We start from the raw sequence: 22,244 nt of genomic DNA on the forward strand, positions 1-22,244 counted from the left end.
TACTAAATCATTTGTGCAGAATCTTGTACTTTCCTCCACCTTTGAAAATTTTGGCCATATGGGTAGATGATTGGATCTGGTGGACTCTTACTTACCTTTTGGGCACATCTTAGAAGTTGTTTCTCTCATCATGTTACTCACTTCTTCAGAACTGGTGCGTTGTTCTGAATTCTAAGTGAAAATACAGAAGGTACATTGGCGGCAAAAAGTTATGAAGTTATTTACATTTTCCCTTTTACTAGGGCTTCTTAAGCTTATGACACCTGAATGGAGATAACTTAGCTTAGATCTATAGGAAAACTTAAAAGGACTGTGAAATCCATACTCTAATGCACATATACAATTTTATTTCTTAACAGGACTGTCAAGCAGTTAAGTTTTAAATGTTGCCATTTCATTGAGCTATTTATAATCCAAGTGGCTATTAAGTGAGATCATCATTTTATCAGTAATATTGAACGTACACACAGAATAAATTTGGACCTTTAAGTACTGAGTCTACTGTGCAAAGACACATGTTAAAGTTGCTGGAATAACATGATGATTTTCAGCTTGAAATTCTAAGTTTGAAGGATTTTATTATGGCTTACTAACAGCTGTTGGTTCTTTCAAGTCCTGCCATCCGAACTTGATGCCACCACGCGCCTTGACTTTGGACTGCTGATGGGGAGACAAACTCCTCACAAGCATTCAAGTGCATGGCGCTACATGGTGTCTGAGCAATATTGGTAGGTAATCTAGGTGCACTAAGAGTGGACATATTAACATTTGTGGAGCCCCAGTTTCCAACAGCAGAGACATGAGGCTTAAAATCAACTTCGGCTATTTCCCCCATTAAATGCTGGTGGGGAGGTTGTGGTTGTATGTGTGACTGCATTTGCATTTGGTTTTGCAGTAAATTCAGTTGTTGTGGGTTGTGAGTTAATGGGCTACAAACTGATGCTTCTCTCATATTCCTCCCATTGTGTGATTGGTTGTTATCAGCATCTATGGTATTTGTAGGCCAGTGTCTGAGCAGCATATCCTCAGGCTGTACTCCAAATTTTGGTTGGAGGTGAGATCTTGGTATGTTGTTATAGCTTCTCAATGAGGCAATGTCTTGTGACATTGGTAAAAATTCTCTTGGTGGTGTTAGGTTCCCATTAGTGTCAAGTGGCTGGTAGTTTTCAAGATTATTCTGGATTCCACTACAGTCATAAACTGTATCATGTTCTAGGGAAGGCTCTGTTTTCATACGTTTTAAAGGCGACTGGATTGCATCTTCAGCTACCATTGATGTGTAAGTTGATGCAGGATTCACTGGGCTAGCTTGTTGGAATGGCGTGGAATGTCTATTTTGCTGCTGAAAAGGGGTTTCTGTATCTCTATATGGATGTGGAAATACCATTGAATCTTTGCTCGACTCCTGTAATGATGGAAAATTTCTTCTTTGCTTTTGAAATGGCACGGTGTCTCTATTTGATTGTTGGAAAGGAATTGTGGAGTCTCTGTTCTGATGGTGAAATGGTGTAGGTTCTCTGTTTGACTGCTGAAATGAAGCCATACTTCTACTTGTTTGTTGATAGGAAGCAATATTTCTGGTTGTTTGCTGAAAAGGTGTAGGCTCCCTGCTCGGTTGCTGAAAAGGTGTACATTCTCTATTTGGCATCTGAAATGGCATGGATTCTCCATTTAGCTGCTGGAATGGTTTTGAATCCCTGTTATGTTGCTGAAGTGGCACAGATTCCCTGTTTGATTGCTGAAATGATGACGGATCTCCCATTGGTTGTTGGAACTGTGAAGTTTGTCTGCTTGGCTGATGGAATGGTATTGAATCTCTAATTGGTTGTTGAAATGATGTGTGGTCTGTGGCTGAGTGCTGTAGTGATGCTGAATCCCTGCTCTGCAGATTAAATGTTACAGCATCCCTACTTTGCTGTTGATAAGAAATTGCCATGTCCCGGTTTTGTTGGAATGGTGTCGATTCCCTGCTTGCTTGCTGGAATGAGGCTTTATTTGGGCTTGACTGCTGGAAAGGCATGGTGTCAACGTTTGCCTGCTGCAGTGGCATAGAACCAGTCTGTGGATTCTGAGCTAATGTTGAGTCAGTGCTTGACTGCAAGGATGTGGGATCTCCACTTGACTGCAGGCCAGGGGGAGAACCTCTGCTTGTCTGATGAGACATTTTTGGAGAAACCCTAAGGTCTTCAGGTTTATCACTTGAACAGTTAGGCCAGGGTACCTGTAAGGTAGAAAATAATTTGTTGATGAATGAAAAATAGTAACTTTCTGTTTAGCAAGAATTTACATCTATTAGAATTATAATGGAATAGGTATAAGAATTATAATGAAATATGTATCTTGGTCCAGAACGTTTCTGAAATGATCTTGAGTTGGTTAGGTTTAATCAGATATTTTACTTTAAATTATGTGACACACTATTTTCCTCAGTATTAATATGTTGTCTACATAAGTGGTTAGAGTGAATTTGTTCAAGAACACCACGAGCAGGTGTTAATCTTCACTTTCATGTTCACTTACTAGTGAAGTTTTGTTTTTGGTTGTTTGTTCTACTAGTGAAGTTTTGTTTTCGCTTGGTTGTTCTACTAGTGAAGTTTTGTTTTCGGTTGTTTGTTCTACTAGTGAAGTTTTGTTTCTGGTTGTTTGTTCTACCAGTGAAGTTTTGTTTTCGGTTGTTTATTTTACTAGTAAAGTTTTGTTTTCGGTTGTTTGTTCTACTAGTGAAGTTTTGTTTTTGGTTGTTTGTTCTACTAGTGAAGTTTTGTTTTCGGTTGTTTGTTCCTTTCTCTTTTTCTGAAATGTATTGCATTTTTGAGAGGTTTATGTACTCATTGGAAAAGGAAAACGGCAAAATGAATATCGTAAAGCAAAGCCTAAACATATTGATTGAACCTCTTACCTCAATCCACTGTTTTAAATGAGCTTTTTCTAGTCGTTGCTGTATGTGCCTTCTTCGCCGTGTTTATGCATTTTACATAATGTTGGTGGATACTTTACGATAATGGCAGATTCTTTAAAGTACAGAATACCGGAGTTTGACATTAATTTATTCTCAGAAATAGGAGATTTTAGTTGAACACACACACACACGCATATATATATATATATATATATATATATATATATATATATATATACTGTGTATATATATATATATATATATATATATATATATATATATATATATACTCATGTATATATATATATATATATATATATATATATATATATGTATATGTATATATATATATATATATATATATATATATATATATATATATATATATATATATATATACTGCATATATATGTGTGTGTGTATGTATGTATGTTCAGCCAGATTAAATTTTCACTCCACAAATTATATAATAAAGGAAAAAATAGAAATATGTTGGATCCCGGCTCATGTGGTGATTAAAGGAAACGAAGAGGCTGATAAATCACCTGAAGAAGCAATCCATATGATAAGGACAAGTGAAAACATCCCCATTAGTGACTGTATAACATATATAAAAACAAGCATTAAAAATAAATAGTAGAATTTATGGAAAGAAGAATCCGAAAATAGGAAAGTAAAGCGAATAAAACCCAGTGTTGGAAAACGGAGCTCATCATATCAGAAAGAGAGAGGCATAAACAAGTTATTCTGACGAGTCTTCGAATAGGTTCATACTCGTCTGACACATGGACACCTCATGAATAATCCACATGGCCCTGGTCCTGAATGCTGAGTGTAAAGTAATGATTACAATTAAACATTTGTTGCGGCTATCAAATTTTGGAAATAAACCGATCACAGAAGTTTTGTCCGAATCTTCAACATTTTCAGTTAGACCAATTTTATTTTTTTTGAAGAATTGTAGTTTAATCGATCAAATATAAAAATTGAAAATAAACTGTGGAAATATACAGATCCTACGATGTATTATCAACTTTTAAAGATACAAATTTAAACAACTTTATCGAATTTATCCTGATTTTTATCATTGTCAACTTTTTTTATTGTGTGTATGTAAATGTATAAATGTATTTGTTGTATGTGTGCATACCAGTGTAAAAGAAGCTATGTGTGTTTATATACTGTATATTTTATATTTCATTTTCATTCATCAAAGCACTGAATGACATCATCGGTCCCAGCGCTAATTTTCAGTTCCATTCCAATCCTTTGGGCCAACCCTATGAGAGCTGATAATCAACTCATTGGCCTGGTTAAACCATTTTAATAATAATAATAATAATAATAATAATAATAATAATAATAATAATAATAATAATAATAATAATAATGGATATAAACCGAGCCAAATATATGGGCACCAAAAACAGTACATCATAGTGCAAGATAGTTCACATAGACATCAGGCTATATTATTGTCATTATTATTTCAGTAGATGAAACCTATTCACATGGAACAAGCACACAGGGGCCATTGTCTTGAAATTCAAGCTTCCAAAGAATGTTGGTTTCAACCTCCCACCTCAGACTCCACACTTCAGCAGTAACTGATCATGATACAGAGCCAATGATTATTCATCGCCTTAGGGGAGACGCGAACCCGCGACATCTGAGCGATAAGCCACGACACTAACCTTATACCAGCGGACCAATATAAAACCACATGTAACAAAAATAAGATTACAGTGAAAAGGCTGTTGTACCAGTTAACAAATTAACTGGCCAGAACACCCATTCCGTGTGATCCTTTGATTAAGGTTGGGGTTGTTCTTCAGATAAGGGGCAGCTGCACTAGATAAACCCAGGTGCTGGGACAAGAACAAGAATTACTGATACTTGTTCATTTCTCACTTAAATACAAAGTGAACAGTGCAGTGTATGTAAGGTACGATGATAAACTGCTGATGGGTGTTCTGTATCGGAGTTTGCCGTTAGTATTCAGCAGTTAGGAATTGTGGCAGCACTCGATGCAACAGTTTATTTATGAAGGTTTCATCGACAGTTATTCAGTTTTTATTTTTTACTGGAGTCAGCTATTGCAAGGGAAATGGATAAAAGTTGAAAATTAAAGATGCGTTTAAGAGAAAGAAGTAAATAGATTTATAAATAGAGAGAAATAGAAGTAAATAGGTTTATAGATAGAGAGAAACAGTAACGGGGTGGTGGGGCTGGGGGGACTCACCTGTCTCTCTACAGATGCATTTTGATTAGTGTTATGTGGTTCCTGGTCGTTAATGCCACAGTTCCCATCAGGAGAGCTCGTGGACATCTCATCTGGAGAAGGCAGGTTGGTGGTCTTGGCGCCTGCTGAGTTCTCCACTGGCTGCAAAACGTAGTCGTGTGTTCCCGTGGTTGGTAAAGTTGTAACTTGAGCCCTGCAAATATGGGTATCGTAATAGTAATAAAGACATTTCTAACATTTACGAACTGCTGTACATGCGAACTTATGAATGTGTGAATGCACGGCTCACAAATTCTCGTGAGCCTTGAGGTGTGAGCACAAGCACTAACGGATCCAGAAACATTTCATGGGGAGCCACCAATTTTCATATATATATATATATATATATATATATATATATATATATATATATATATATATATTATATATATAAATATATATATACATATATATATTATATATAAATATATTATATACATATATATATATATATATATATATATATTATATATATACATTATATATATATATATATATATATATATATATATATATATATATATATATATATATATATATATATATATGTGTGTGTGTGTGTGTGTGTGTGTGTGTGTGTGTTTTATGTACTACATAATATTAATACGGCATCATGCTGCAACAACGACAAACAACAATCTTAAACTGTTATGCATTTTATTTGCAAGTAATAGAGTATCCTACTGGTTTGGCAATAAAAGAGATAGAGAATAGGTGACTTTGGTAAAAGCTACTGGAAAATGCTAGCTTTACATGAAGTATTTCTGTCTTATTATAATATAATATATTTTCTTCTGCATATCATTCAGTATTTAAGCAGAAATTATGAAATGGACAGCCATCGCTTGTTCTAGCAGGAAATACCGAATCCATTTTTATTATTATTTAGATTATTGTTATATGATTATTGTTATTATTATTATTGTCATTTTTTTCTCAAAATTTTATTATTTCTATAATAGATTTTTTATTTTTTCCCCATTTTTATATTTCATTTATGTTATTATTATCCAAATCTTCATTATTATTATTTTGTCATTATTTTTCATGGGGGGCCACATGCACAGGTGCCCCCACCCCCCGGATCCGTGAGTGAGCACAGGGAGAAAGTACCGTTTGGTCGTAATTTTCTGATTAATTTATTTATTGCTATTGTTATGTTTACTTTTCTCGTTAGCTTGGTTGATCTAATTGGGAATTGTTTTGATTTTATATTGGAGATTTTATTTTCTTCATTCTCTCTAGCAGTATTTAATTGAACTATGGACAAAAATATAATTAAATGAGATGTAATGAGCTTTTCTTAAATATTAGAATCTTTAGATAGTTTTATTTAAATTTTATGTGTATATGCACAGATTTATCGGGATACATACATACATGTACATACATACATATGTTATATATCTAAATATATATTATTTGCATGTATACATATACGCATGCATGTATATATATATATATATATATATATATATATATATATATATATATATATATATAGATATATGCTTATATAAATATATATCTTACTTTACACCTTTTATTTTAGAAGAGGTGGCTCCAGAAAATGCAACCATTGCAGTTGTCAGTTTTCTAGAGGTCTTGGTAGGCTGCTAGTGTCACCCATTTCTGTAACTACGTTTCAACTCACCACAGTTAGAAAACTACTAGGCACGTAAGTCACAGCTCAGGGTTACCAAAGGCACAATGTACACCATATATGCATTATATATATATATATATATATATATATATATATATATATATATATATATATATATATATATATATATATATATATATATATATAAGAAAGGTAGAATGGACTCACCTCCTCACTCTTTGTTGGTGTTTCATCAGGTCTCGTCTCTTGATGGTGAAGGAACAGTACTGACATGTGCAGTTTTCGTAAGGACATTTACCCTTGTGCCCTCTTTTCAGAACCCAGACGTCGTGATTCCTGCACTTGTCGCACACCTGTCGATTTTAGGATTCATTAAACTCAAGTTACTTGGTGTTCACTCATGATAAACAACGGAACATTACAAGCTCCAGTAGTTGGAGAGAGACGTGCATATTCGGGGCCTCTTCAAGAGACCCGAACTTTTATAAAAAAGTAACTATCTTAGGCAAAGGATCTGTAGCAAAGGAAGCACCTAATAGCAGTAATAAAGGAAAACTCCATTAAGACTCCCTCAACATCATTGTATCAAGCTTTTAGTCACGGTCAAGAATATATTTACTGGTGGTCGATATTTACGTACAAATCAATACTCACTCAAATGCAACATTTATTAATAACCACATGACACGAATAGATGATATTGCATTGTGTACATAACGTTTCATCCACGCTCATGTAAATAAATGTGACAAGTAGACTCAAGTACTGCACGGTCTAGGGCCACATGAATGGGCAGCCAAGAGGTCAAAATATTTCCGCCTTCAAGGATAGACTTGAAGTGAGGCAAGTAGTTTCAGGGTTATGTGAATTTTGCACACTCCTCTTATTACGAGACAGGCTTGATAAATGTTAAAACGTAAGTCTTGATAAATAATTGAATTAGAGGTTTTCAAAAGGAGCAAAATGGAGGTTGACGGGAAAGCAATTGGATCATCGCAATAGATTCTGTATTCTTGTACATATACACTTATTAGATTTTTTATGTGGCCTAACAGAGAATCGATTAGTCGTTCATACTCTCTCTGCTCTCCATTAGAGTAAAATGGGAGCTTGGATATTGATAATAGTTTTGTAAATTTACTTAACTAAACCACAGCTGTTTCGTATTAGTTGATCATAGTTATGTGATGTTTGTTTAATATTCACTTTAAGCATAATATGGACGTTTGTGAAAAGAAAACAGTACAGAGAATAAGAAGAAATTAGCAAAACACACACACACACGCACACATATATGTATATTTGCTGAAGCCACTGGGAAAGTTCAAAATGGAACGACAGAGTGCCAAGTACTTTCGTGGATTTTAACACATCTTTAACACAGAGTAATACAGAGCACAAAATTCCTTTTCTTATTTTGACTTGTTTGGGTGTTAAGTAGTTATGTGATCTGGACGAACATTATTTCTGTTCGTAATGACCTAATTATGCATATTTTATTTTTTTTTCTTCACTTTGCTTTTGTGATAGGTTTCTTGCTCACTCGTTATGTGCTCTGTATTACTTTGTGCCCCGAAAATGTGTTAAAATACACGAAAGTACTTGGCACTCTGTCGTTTCATTTTGAAATTTCCCAGTGGCTTCAGCTAATAAACAAAATCACGCGCTTACTTTTGTGATTTCTTAGTATATGTATATATATATATATATATATATATATATATATATATATATATATATATATATATATATATACAGATACGTACATACATACATATATATGCATATACAATATATATATTTATATGTAGGCACGTAACAACAATGAATAGGCAAATATATGAAAAAATATACTGACACTCAGGTAAATAAATAGAACCGTTATATTACAGTATATTCATGAAGGTAACACAAACCTATTTTTATGCTCACGTAGAAAAATGAACATTTAAACTGTAGTTTTTAGCCTTGGGCCTTTATTCGAAGCAGAGGTCAGGGGTCAAATAAGACTGTCAAGTCTGTCCTGGAGATTTGCTGTGACATCAAAACTTCAAAGCAAGACTTTTATTCCGTTGGCAACGTTGTCACGTTTTGGAAGGCCTCATTAGATGTTGGATGGGTTAGATTAAGCGGGCTTAAGTCAACGCGGGCCCCTGCTCTAAAGAGGCCTGCAAGTGTGGTAAGGTGTGAAAGTGATTAGGCTTGGTGTGGACCTTATGATTCTGACCAACCAATGAAGACCGGACACCGATAGCTAATGTAACAGAAATTGTGCACGCTGAGTTGGATTCCACAGTTTTAAGAGATTAAAGAAAATTTTGGTGAAATAAACGGTAAAAAGGAAAAAAATAACTGCCTCTCTTTCTCTCTCTCTCTCTTCATTTACCGTTCATTTCTTCTCAAGCATGTAGAACAGGACGAAATTTTAGTAACCGAAAATGAGAAAAAGTGCAATGGAAAGAAAGATGAGCATTTCAAAAGGGTCTAGAAAGGAAATAAAGGTCTGTCAGTTGCATTAATCAGAGATATCGGGTAAAAAGATAGAGGCCAGTTTTTATTGATAAAGAAGTGCACAAGTCAGCGGTTTAGCAACCAGAATATTCTTTCAGATATTTAGGGAGTAAAAATGACAAGAAAAGTGCAGTAACAGTCCTTAGATACCAAGAATAAGCTTACCCACAGACTCGGTGAGTTTATCGGGTGGTCAAGGCGAGACTTCAAGCTTTGGTTAAAATGGACAGCAAGCATAGAAATTTTGTTGTAGTTAAGACAGCAATAATAGTTATAATTAAAGAAACCAGAAGTGTTAAATTTTTTGTTTTATATATATACATATATATACACAATCATATACCTACATACAGACATATAAATACATATATACATACATATACAAACATACATACATACATATATACTGTATATATATATATATGTATGTATATATAATATATATATATATATATATATATATATATATATATATGATATATATATATGTATATGTATATATATACACACATATATACACATTCGTTTGCAACTGATTTATCCCGGGGAGAGCGGAGTCTTGATAGAAAGATTAAAACCAGTACTCGTCCATAAACATCCCTTGTTCAGTAATGACAGCCGGTTTCTGAGTAACCTATCTCCATCGTCAGTTCTGACAACAAAAACACAGAAAGGAAAATGGAAAAATCACGAAAAACATACATGAACGTTGTAACACAGTATTGCAAAAACGAGGGTTATAAAATAAAAATAGGTAAAATGCAAGCTTAAAAAAAGTAAAACAAAGCAATACTTAAATAAATAATTGCCTGCGAAATAAAAGCACATATGTGTGTGTTTTTATTTTTAGGCATTAATTATTTTAATGTTCCTTTGGTTCATTTTTGTATGCTTGCACATTACCAATTATTTTTATAAACTTCGTTTTTGCTTTACCGTATTACAATGTTCGTGTTTGTTTTTAGTCATTTTTCTATTTTAATTTCTGTATTTTTGTTGTCAGAACTGATGATGGAGATAGGTTACTCCGAAGCCAGCAGTCATTGCTGAATTAAGGATGTTTTACGAACGATTACTGGTTTTAATATTTGTATTCATATATGTATGTATATATGTATTGTATAAATATATAAATTATATATATTATATATATATATATATATATATATATATATATATATATATATATATATATATATATATATATATATATATATATATATCTTCTTCTTCTTCTTCTTTTAACGTGCTTTTATTCCCATTTTTGTATGGGGTAAGCACGATGCCTTCTTTTGAAGGACTTTTGATTTGGCTTTGGGGTAGACCTGTGGTCTCGATCGGCTGCCCTGCCTGACATCGCTTAGACCCCGGTACGTATGTTTCATGTATCAATATATATATATATATATATATATATATATATATATATATATATATATATATATATATATATATATATATATATATATATAATAATTATGATTCTATACCCAAATTTTAGATTAAGTCACACTATATTTCACATGAAATATTACGAGGACCGACGTGTACGGGCCTAAATATGTTGGCTTGTTCCCCTTATTACGGAAGGAATAAATAATATTCCCACACAAACGCCACATGTGTGTAATATATATATATATATATATATATATATATATATATATATATATATATATATTATATATATTATGTATATTTATACATATATATATAATATGTTATATATTATATATTTTATATATGTATATATATATATATATATATATATATATATATATATATATATATATATATAATATGTTATATATTATATATTTTATATATATATATTATATATATGTATATATATATATATATATATATATATATAATATATATATATATATATATATATATATATATATATATATATATATATATATATATATATATATATATATATATACTACTCACACGTGGCGTTTGTGTGGGAATATTATTTATTCTTTCCGTAATAAGGGGAACAAGCCAACATTTAGACCCGTATACGGCGGTCCTTGTAATATTTCATGTGAAATATAGTGCGACTTAATCTAAAACTTGGGTATCGAACTGAACTGGAGTGCGTTATCTTTGGTATTTAAAATTGCCTCTTCATACCAAAGAATGATTCTAGAGGCAACCATCATCAAAAAAAAAAAAATAACTTGTCAGAGGGGCACTGGAAGGCTCACACCGAGGATAAAGCTCTCCTGAAGCCTCTCATCGAAAGGATTAACCCGAGGACGTCATCATTTTATCCATCTATTTACCTGTCATAAGCATTTCACAAAAACTCGCCAGGGCACAATACCATTTCAGTATAATCCTACGAAGATTTTTATGACACCCCATAAATCAAAACCAGTCCAGAAAATCATTTCTTCTCAATATATAAATCTCACACACACACACTCACACACACACACACACACACACACACATATATATATATATATATATATATACACATACATACACAGAGACAGAGGAAGAGCAATATGTCATAAGCTCTCGAGTTGCACAACAGCTGCATCTTATGTGCCATTGCGAAATTCAGAATTTGTGCAACATAGAATTAACTATTTATGATCCTTTTCATTTCAGTATATTACCTAATTCTGTTCGCTTCACCTTTTGTTCAGATTTAAACCTTGCTGAGAGAGAGAGAGAGAGAGAGAGAGAGAGAGAGAGAGAGAGAGAGAGAGAGAGAGAGAGAGAGAGAGAGAATTGTATCGCAGTGCTGCATATTGACTGTCCATACCTATATATATTTGTGTCCATATATATGTATATAAATATATACATCTATATGTCTGAAATATATATATATATATATATATATATATATATATATATATATATATATATATATATATATATGTATATATACATATACATATACATACACATATATACACAGACAGAGAAAGAGCAATATGTCAAAATCTCTCGAGTTGCACAGCAGCTTTATCATATGTGCCATTGCGAAATTCAGAATTCGTGCAACATAGAATTGACATACATTATTTCTGGTGTAACTATTTGTGATTCTTCTCATTTCAATACATTGCCTAAGCCTGTTCGCTTCACCTTTTGTTCAAATTTAAACCTTGCTGAGAGAGAGAGAGAGAGAGAGAGAGAGAGAGAGAGAGAGAGAGAGAGAGAGAGATTGTATCTCAGTGCTGCATATTGACTGTCTATACCTTGAGCGGTTATTTTTTCATTTTTGTTTTCTTAACAATTGTTTCATGCGTTGTTCATTTTTGTCCCATTTTCTTAGGATGTCCTTGGCGTTTCTTCCAGTATCGTGACATCTCGTACAGTAGCTCTCTCTCTCTCTCTCTCTCTCTCTCTCTCTCTCTCTCTCTCTCTCTCTCTCTCTCTCTCTCTCTCTCCTCCCGTTACTTCATTTTAGCGTGAAAGAGGAATAAGCTATAGACTCTATTAAACTTGTTGGCCTTAGTGTTGATATACTAAATTTTTGAACATCAGTAAACATTGCTAATGTCAGGAAACGTTTTCATGTTTCGTTAGTGTTGTCAATTTTATTTTTCTTTACTATATTGATTAGTAATTTTTAAATCTGCAACATATAGTGCGTGGTAGTGATTCTCTTCGTGAGTGCAATCGTTTGTTGATAACCGTACTCGATTGTGCCTCTGTAATTTCCTTTAATGACTTGTTAATCTAATTTTAAAATTAATCGTCTTCTCCGTTAATTATATCATACATACATACATACATACATACATACATACATACATATATGTGTGTATATATGTACACATATATGAAAATATGAAAAATATACTTATGTATGTATGTATAGAATTCAACCGGTACTGTCTCTTTAATCATAGGTATGAAAGCTAACCTTATAATTCATTATTTCAAAGAATGGCCCCTATTTCCACCGTCAATCAGCGTAAAAGGTATACTGCATGTACATTTTCCATGCTTTATTTCGCAGTGTGTATGCCCTGCGTCTCGTCTTTTTTTGCCACAGAGGAGTGAATATTGGTTTTTGCGTGTTCAATGACCCCTATTTTGTCATATCCATAAAATGCAAATTGACGTGGTTTGTCATTGCACAGAGCGGGTTAGACTAAATGTTTTAATTTACTTAATAAATGCTACATTTTTTATTACTGTAATTCACAGATTTAATAACAAATTCCTTCGTTTATAATTCTGTTTAGTTTAGTTCACCATAGTTATCCTTAGTTTCATATAAGCTAATTAGGTTTTTCCATACTCAAGGGTCTTTCTTGTGATTGGGCAGGCTCCAATTTTACCGATTTGTAAAATAGTCCGATAACTTCTACAGTAGTTCCTTCATATAAAGATTTGGTATGATTTCCCCTCTCCCAGTCTCTGCATGTGGCGTTATGATCTTTGTTATTTAATATAACGGAAACACACCTTTTTCAGTTAATCCGTAGGCATGATTCTATAGTTTCTTCACTTAATGTATTGATTTTATATATGAACAGTCTCTCCAGCAGCAAAGTATTGAATAGTTATTTAAACCTAATTTTTTTTATCTGAAAAAAACAAACATATATATTTGTATATATATATATATAAATTTTTATATATGTGTATATATTTATACGTGTATATGTATGTACTTGCATGTATAAAGATCTTGTCCGTTCTACAAAAAATCTGTTCGTGTATGCTACCTAGATAATGCAGCAGAAAGTTTAGTATCTATGAAAGTGTGAGCGGTTGTGTTTAAATTTCAGATTTTATTTCTGTTTAAGGTAATTGTTTTAATGCACAATCAAGAGAGTTCTTTATGGCGCAAGTTTTTTTTTTTTTTTAGTAACATATCTCCTATATCCTCAATTTCCGGTGGTTATGTTTTGTTTACGTGTGATTGATTGACATTACTTTGTTGTAAACTACATATTTCACAATGCAGTATGCAGCAAGTAAATTTCAAAATAAAATACAAAATTGAATAGCAAATTTTCACATAGATGTACAATATACATACAATTTGTGTAAATTGTATGTATATTGTATTTTTATAGAAAATAAGTTATATTTGCTTTTTGACCTTGTCAGAAACTAAACTGACCAAATAATTATGCAATTAAGCGAAAACAGGTAAGCATTTAAAAATGGTTGAACTGACAGTTGTCGACTGCAATAAATGCTACTTTGCTGCAAGGTGAATCAATCTTATAAAACTACTTGGGTTTGAGAGTCCCCTTGTCCAAATTGCTGGGTGGGTTTCTCTTTTTTATTTAATGGAGAAGAATCAAGCAGAGATGCACTGAATGTCAAATAAAGAAAGAAGTCGTTCTTCCATTTCGCATGCAAGCAAGCAAACATGTTTTAACGTCGTCGTCGTCTTTTCCATCATACCTCCCACCCCCAACCTCCTCCTCGGCCACTATCGCCGTGGTTACTATCTACCTTCACCTCCCTATATCTCAAAATGTATGATGGTAAATAATACTTATTGAAGGGTGGAGACGACGAGAGATTTGATCAGTCACTGTGAATGTTGAGGTATTTATCAAGTTTATCAGTGTCCTTAGATTTTAATTAATGCCTCTGCTTGATTCTAGTAAGCGCTGGTATTTTTAGGTTTTCATATTTTTTTTCATTGTTCCATATTTAGGTGTTGTTTGCGACCCTTGTTCTCTTGACTTCTCGATAATACAAACCAATCAAAGCAATCTGAGGATGAATACACGGCCAATCAACTTCATGACAGACGTGGTAAAAATGTTTTAACAAATAAGTAAATAAATAGATGAATAACTAGGCCGTTGATATGTCGAAGCAAGCACGGATCCAAAGCACTCGGTAATCAAGAAGAAAGAACTCGGCAGGCCCGGTAATGGAGGCTAAGCTGCTGAACTGCCATGTGCAAGCGATTCGTTATTTTGGTCGTGTGTTGCTGCACGCGCCTTCTGGATTGCAGGTTTTCGAGGGGTCTCTCGCTATGCCGAGATTCATTGAAATCAAATTTTATTGTGGGAGGGAGTGTGTGTGTGTGTGTGTGTGTGTGTGTGTGTGTGTGTGTGTGTGTGTGTGTGTGGCATCGCAACCAAGTACATTTGGGGAAGTGGAGGATTATCTCATAACTCTCTCTCTCTCTCTCTCTCTCTCTCTCTCTCTCTCTCTCTCTCTCTCTCTCTCTCTCTATTGACAGTGGAAGTAACTTTGACTTTTGCTAAGTAAATCAAATAATTGATGATGGAAATAATTTTTTTTTCAAGTAATGATGGAAATAACACCTTTCTTCTTTCTCTCTATCTATCTCTTTTATTTGAGGCTAATTTGAAAAAAAGCAAAGCATTTGTAAACTATCCCTTTGAAAGTTTTATAGATATTCTTTGTGAATCTCTCCAGGGGGTCAGTCACTAATCTGCGTCACAAAAATAAAACATCCTTGTCAAACATCACTTCGCCGGCCATCGATTATTGAATGCAGTATTAAAATGGCAAAGTATCTTCCGTAGTCGTTTTTCACTGTCTCTTTGGGAAGCAATTTGAATTTAATAATTATAATGCACGTTGTCAAACTGAGCCATCGTCGTCATTGTAACCCGACTAATATCGTTATGGTTCCATCGACCATTACTGTTCATAATGTGCGAGCAAGTTAGCCTGACTAACAGGCCTCTCCTCTTATTTATAAGCATCTCACCACCACCAGCCCAGCTCTCCCTGACCATCGGTGTCCAACGAATTCGGTTCTGGGACCCTTCATCTCAGTCATGTATTTTGCTGTGATTCAGATTGCACTTTACAGAGGTGGAGTACTGCCAAATGTCTTTCGCTACTGCTAATACTACAACTACTGCTACTTCCTCAACGCCTAAATGGCAGCTTTATTTTTCATATTTCTCTTCTGCAGTTCATCATCACGAGATCGGCTAGCTAATCATATGCAAGCATGATAGCTTTCTAAATGATGGTGCTAAAAGCTTTAAATTTCGTCAGGTTGCTTAGAATTTCTCCGAAACCTATTGACTTTTGAATTAAAATTAAGGCCATCTTAACAAATCAAGAAAAAGCTGCCTGGCTAGTACTATATTATTCGACAGCTCCCACTTACAAGCATTTATCCAGATCAGTTTAGACACGTAGGCTACCATTAACAGATTGCTTGATAGCACATACTGCCCGTTATGTGACGAGTTCTGGCAAAAGTTTGCCTCTTGCGGTATCTTATTGTATCTAGGAACCTTCATCTTTTTTTAAAGACTGACAACTGCTTGGACCAGAAATTTAAGAACATTTGAGGTCCTAAAATTTTTGGTTTTGAAGACGATGCTTAGCTAAAATTTTGTTTGTGGGATTATACCTGCCTTTCCCCAATAATCGTGCTCGTTTGAGAACCTATTTACCAAAGTCTCATAATTTACTAGTAAACTTACCTGGCCATACCTGTAGGGGTAGGCTATTCTGCTTGCAAGCAAGAATTATTTGATTATTATTATTAGTAGCAGTGGTGTTAGTAGCGATTTTATGCCTATTTTGCGTTCCAAATTACAAATTAACTAGTGTCTTATGAAGTTTGCGCTTGCACATATAATTAGATTTTTTTTTTTTAAATTCGGAGATTAGTGACAGACTTACCTGTTGTTTACCAGAACGTTCACCTTTTAATCTTTCTTTTCCGTTTGAGAGTTCGGAGCCACCCAGAGGATCATCTAAAGCCGATTCTTGCAATTGGCAATCTCTTTCGCTAGCAAAAGTAGAGGAGGACGAAGAATTTGGGGAGGTAGGAGAAGCAGAGGACGAGTTTGGAGTGGTCGAGACTTCGCTTCCTCCGTGGGAAGACCCATTCTTTTCCATGCTCTTTCTGAACCTCCAGAGCCTCTGCTGATGGCACATGATGCACTGGACGCGTCTTGATAGTTGGCACAAAGGGCACTGGCAGTCACTGTATGGACACTTGTGTCGCTTTTTCAAAACCTGCTGGTTGTGATTCTTGCAGATTGTGCAGTATTGAGGGCGCTTGCTTTTGGTTGTGGCTCCTCCGCCACCTTCGCCACCTCCTCCTTTCCCAACTGCAGCCCCGACTCCCTCTACCCCTACTCCGTCAACTCTTTCTCCTTTGCCCACAGAAGGGCAATTGTTTTTTTGACAGTTGAGCTTTCCTCGGCGAGATTTACCGTTGCCTCCGGCCTTTGCGATCAATGTGTCACCTTCCACGCTCTCTGGAACAAACAAAAAAAAAAATAATAATAATTTTTGAAGGTTAGTAAACTTAAGTAAACTTGTACTCCTTTGATAAAACTGATTAGTAGCTTCTTATGTTTCGTATAACAAAATACACATACATTCATACATACATACATACATATATATGTATGTGTGTGTGTGTGTGTTCGTATGTATGTATGTATTTTGTTATAAGAAACATAAGAAGCTATATATATATATATATATATATATATATATATATATATATATATATGACTATTTATCACATCACCGTGATTCATATACAATCAGAAAGCTACAAACGTCCTTTAATATCCAATTCACTCTACCTCGGAAGTAATATATTTTCATATATGTTACCGAAGGGGAATTTTTAGTTGATAATAAGTCCACCGTCCCGTGGGGTCGAACCAGCGACGGACGAGGAATCAGGACTACAGTGACACACTAACCAGTCGGCCACAAGAGAGGTATAAGTGAATACCATCTCCCATCAACTCACCCGTCGAACTCAGGTGTTTTGCGTTTGGAGACGATATCCACCCACCTCTGCCATGTTGACCGTGTAGTGCGTTTGTCGCACGTAGCCATATTAAAGGACGTTTGTAGCTTTCTGATGGTATATGAATCACGGTGATGTGATAAATAGTCATAATATGGCTACGTGCGACAAACGCACTACACGGTCAACATGGCAGAGGTGGGTGGATATCGTCTCCAAACGCAAAACACCTGAGTTCGACGGGTGAGTTGATGGGAGATGGTATTCACTTATACCTCTTTGTGGCCGACTGGTTAGTGTGTCACTGTAGTCCTGATTCCTCGTCCGTCGCTGGTCTGACCCCACGGGACGGTGGACTTATTATCAACTAAAATTCCCTTCGGTAACATATATGAAAATATATTACTTCCGAGGTAGAGTGAATTGATATTAAAGGACGTTTGTAGCTTTTTCGATTATATATATATATATATATATATATATATATATATATATATATATATATATATATATATATATATATATAATTATGTATGTATATACATACTTACATACATACATATACACACACACACATATACATATATATATATATATATATATATATATATATATATATATATATATATATATATATATATATATATATATATATATATATATATATATATATATATATGGACCAAAAGGAAAGTCTTAAAAACTCACTAGTTACAGTGGTACTAATAATGTTAACCAATTTATTCATTATTTACTCCCGGCATCTCCATAATACCTTCAGCCTTTTAAGTAATACCATTTAATCTCAGAATCCTCTAGTTACCGAACCTCAGGCCTTGGGAGGGAGAAAAACACACATCCAGAAAAGAAAGACGGGGAGCCTAAAGAGAGAGAGAGAGAGAAAGAATGGTTGGGGCGATGAGTGTTTTCTCCCGCTGCAATAAAAGCCCTAATTTGCTTTGGTGATTTGCACGTCAGAGACCCCGGCTGCTCCTGTACATAACCAGTATCACCTCCCTGAGATATCCTTGTGCATGGCGTTGCTTATGATTCATTGAGCATTGGGTTGCATGACACCTCTCAGCATGCAGAGGTATGATGCGATTCCGAAATGCGATGTTTTTTTTTTTTCATTCTGGTGATGATTCTCTGGTGTAGCATTAATACTACTCTGTCTAGTCTAACAGCAAGCCTGTGGTGGGCAGTTTTGTTTTTATTTTTCCCTATTTTAGTTTCGGTTCTATCATGAGGGAATTTCCTTTCTTACTGGTGCCTTTGTGAATAGTGGGGTTAATAATCATTATAGCAAGACTCCATACAAGGAAGCTGACTTGGCCACAGTTCGAAAGCTTTAGTATTCTTACAATTCCAGAAATATTTTTCTCCATTAAGGTATGGAACAGGTATTTCTGTTAGCTAAGTGGCAGGTTTACAAATCTAGACGATTCTGTAATACGACGTTTTTTTTCTGGTTGTGAAAGATAACTTTAGATGACTATTAAATGATTCTCCATCTGTAAATAATAAGGGAAATGGGCGATGATTAATGGGACCTGGGATTGCTTTCGAAGTGGAATCAGTCCTCAAAATGAGAGCAAAATAAAACCTTCTAGCGCTGCAATTTATTGTTCGCATTTTCAGCATAATTGAAAATGTGTTCTTGTCGTGCTACTCGTTCCTCCTTTCCGTTCGAGGAGGGATGGGTATGAAGTATGGCGGGCATTGCTCTCACAATTTTTTATAGTTCATAATCATATGGTTTCAAATTTCTGGTCTCGCTTATTTAATGTAACATGCTATATATTACCTCTGGCCTCAACTTTTCTCGTAAGACGGTATCTTAAGACACAGGAATGACAGTAAGAAAAATTGTAGCGGAAGCAGATTAGGTAGTCGTTTGATGTATGTGGAGACTAATGCGCAATATGATTTTTCATGTGCAGTATGGACTAAGTGCTCACAGTTAGTGGGTGAGGCGATTTCCATCAGTCCTATATCTTAAATATGACCCTAGCATTTTAATGGTAAAATTTTCAATGGTGCCGAAACTTAGGTTAATTTTACTTTAGATTCGGTATTCTATCATTGCTAGATGATGGTGATGATCATTGAATTTATATCTTTACTTTGAAATAAATGCTCATTCATATGCCCAGCCTAGAAAGACAATGATAGTTGAAGGTAAGGTTAAAAAAGAAATAGAAGAAAACCTCAACAGAAGTTTTTTTTTTTTTTGCGTGCAAAAGGTGAGTCAGATTTTGCGAAAGCTCCAATTACCGGACCAAAGAGGAAATGATTTTGCTCATATTTATGCCATGGCTGATTGAAAACGAAAACTTATAAATGACGCCGCTAAAATTCTGTAAGTGATGGGATGAGCACAGTATACTCAATCGATACTCGATAAGGTCAGGTCTATGACCGAGAGAAGTTAATGGAAATAGAGTGCGAGCGTGTCTTTTACCATCGTACGCGCAGTAAAAAGTCGTTTGGGCACTTTCCACTTTCCCTGATCGTGATTGTAAATTGCTGGGATCAGTCAACGTCCCTGCTTTCAGTCAGGCTTTGGAGGTTGCGAGTAGTATGTTTTAGTCTATGTCCACCCATTAGGTTGTCCCAGATGCAACATTTATCAGCCTGAAACCATATGTAATCATATAACCAATGCTTAAAATCCGTGGACTGTGCCTTTGCTTCTGTACCGTCGCTTTAGATAGAAGTGAGTGTAAGGTCTCTTGCTTTATAGTGCACCGAGCTGTCCTTTCCTTTGCTTTTATGCTTCAGAGCTTAATTATATTTAAAACTTAATTTGATTTTTTTATCAATATGTTTCCTTTAATCTTATCATGATATTTTTTTAAACATTCCCGTTCCTTTCTGTGGAAGTTTGCCAATCGGGTAAAATATCCTTTTGACTTATTCGGCGACAGTATTTTACGAATGATAAAATTTGAGATTGGTGATGAAACAGTGGTTTGCTATTCGAATTTAGGTCAAAAACTTTAGGAGGTTGTCAAAAGGCAAAGACATTTCGATTTGGGTGTCACGTCAGAAATGTAATTTTGCAAAGTGTTCGGGAAGTCAAGTCCACTGTCTCGCCTTTTAACGGATTCTTTCTGACAGTGTAAACGCACATGTCGTAAACAGCTAGTGTGCGATGTCTACGTGTACACTGTCAGAAAGATGTCGCAAATAGCAAGTGTGCTGAATGTATTCATTCGCTGAAGTCAGTTGCCATAACTGTTAGTGAACGTTTTCCATATGCATGGTTTGCATGCTTGCGTTCATGTTGTCGAGTGTCCATGCATGGATATATTGAAAAATAGAATGTTAGGATAAGTATATTTTGGTAACCCTACACCCTTAGGTATTTGTTGCAAGGTATCCAAGGGGCAAAGCCAGGAGTAAGTAGTTTTGCAAAGGACTCCGACCTTGAACGGAAAAGGAGTGTTTTCCCTGAATCCAAAATGCTATTGTTGATTTTTTTAATATTCTAACAGAATTTGCACAAAGCGTAAATAATAACGTTAGTTTTACATGGTATAAATCGATCATTTTCCAAATAAAATTTCTTTATCGGGTAACTTTTAAGAGAGACATTCTTGTGATAGAAAGTTGCGAGGTCGATGCCAGAGGTTGGTTTAGACGAAGCTAAGATGAGCCTGGAGAAGATTTCAAAGGTAATGATACGTCAGGAAGCTATCTCATAATTTTGGTGTCCTAAGGCGTAGACCATGAGATCTGCTGCCAATAGGAAAGAAATCAAATCCAGATAAAGAAAAGGAATGTACAAAACTATTCTTTCTTCATAATGCTTCAGTTAATGCAATAAAAATAAATTTAAGTAAAGAGTTTTCAACATCTGAACTTTATAAAATCTAGAAGGAAAATAACCATCTTACATAGTGAATGTCGATGTTTACCAACAGTGGAAAAAATCCGATCAAGATAAAATATTTAATTTGGGAAGGACTTAAGAATGAATGTCCCCATGAGGACTGAGTAGATGTGTTAAAATAAATGAACAAACGAAGAGCGAGAAGCAGAAGCAGAAGCAGAAGCACAGTGAACACCTGAAAATGACTCTGGTAGGGTCGACCAGGCTGAGCAGAAGTGACATGCGATCAAGGCCTCAGAATGAACTTCATTCTAGGAATTACATAAAAAATTTTCAATTAAAGAAATACAGTAAGCCTCCAAAAGA

The 22,244-nt window shown here is 34.6% G+C and overlaps 1 protein-coding gene and 1 long non-coding RNA gene across 2 annotated transcripts in view; one reads left to right on the top strand and one right to left on the bottom strand.

Annotated features, from left to right (window-relative positions):
- The window catches only part of LOC136843607 (uncharacterized), a 268,880-nt gene that overhangs the window by 110,699 nt on the left and 135,937 nt on the right, over positions 1-22,244 (top strand). The window lies entirely within an intron of this gene.
- The window catches only part of LOC136844503 (heat shock protein DDB_G0288861-like), a 39,270-nt gene continuing 17,356 nt past the window's right edge, over positions 331-22,244 (bottom strand). Inside the window, exons 2-5 of the mRNA XM_067113827.1 lie at positions 16,948-17,531; positions 7,015-7,160; positions 5,142-5,334; positions 331-2,221 (exon numbers count right to left, since the gene is read on the bottom strand). Of these exons, the coding sequence (XP_066969928.1) occupies positions 590-2,221; positions 5,142-5,334; positions 7,015-7,160; positions 16,948-17,531 (2,555 nt within the window). The 3' untranslated portion in view covers positions 331-589. The remainder of the gene's footprint in view (positions 2,222-5,141; positions 5,335-7,014; positions 7,161-16,947; positions 17,532-22,244) is intronic.

This window comes from Macrobrachium rosenbergii, chromosome 12 (genome assembly GCF_040412425.1).
Source record: "Macrobrachium rosenbergii isolate ZJJX-2024 chromosome 12, ASM4041242v1, whole genome shotgun sequence".
NCBI classification, from domain to species: domain Eukaryota; kingdom Metazoa; phylum Arthropoda; class Malacostraca; order Decapoda; family Palaemonidae; genus Macrobrachium; species Macrobrachium rosenbergii.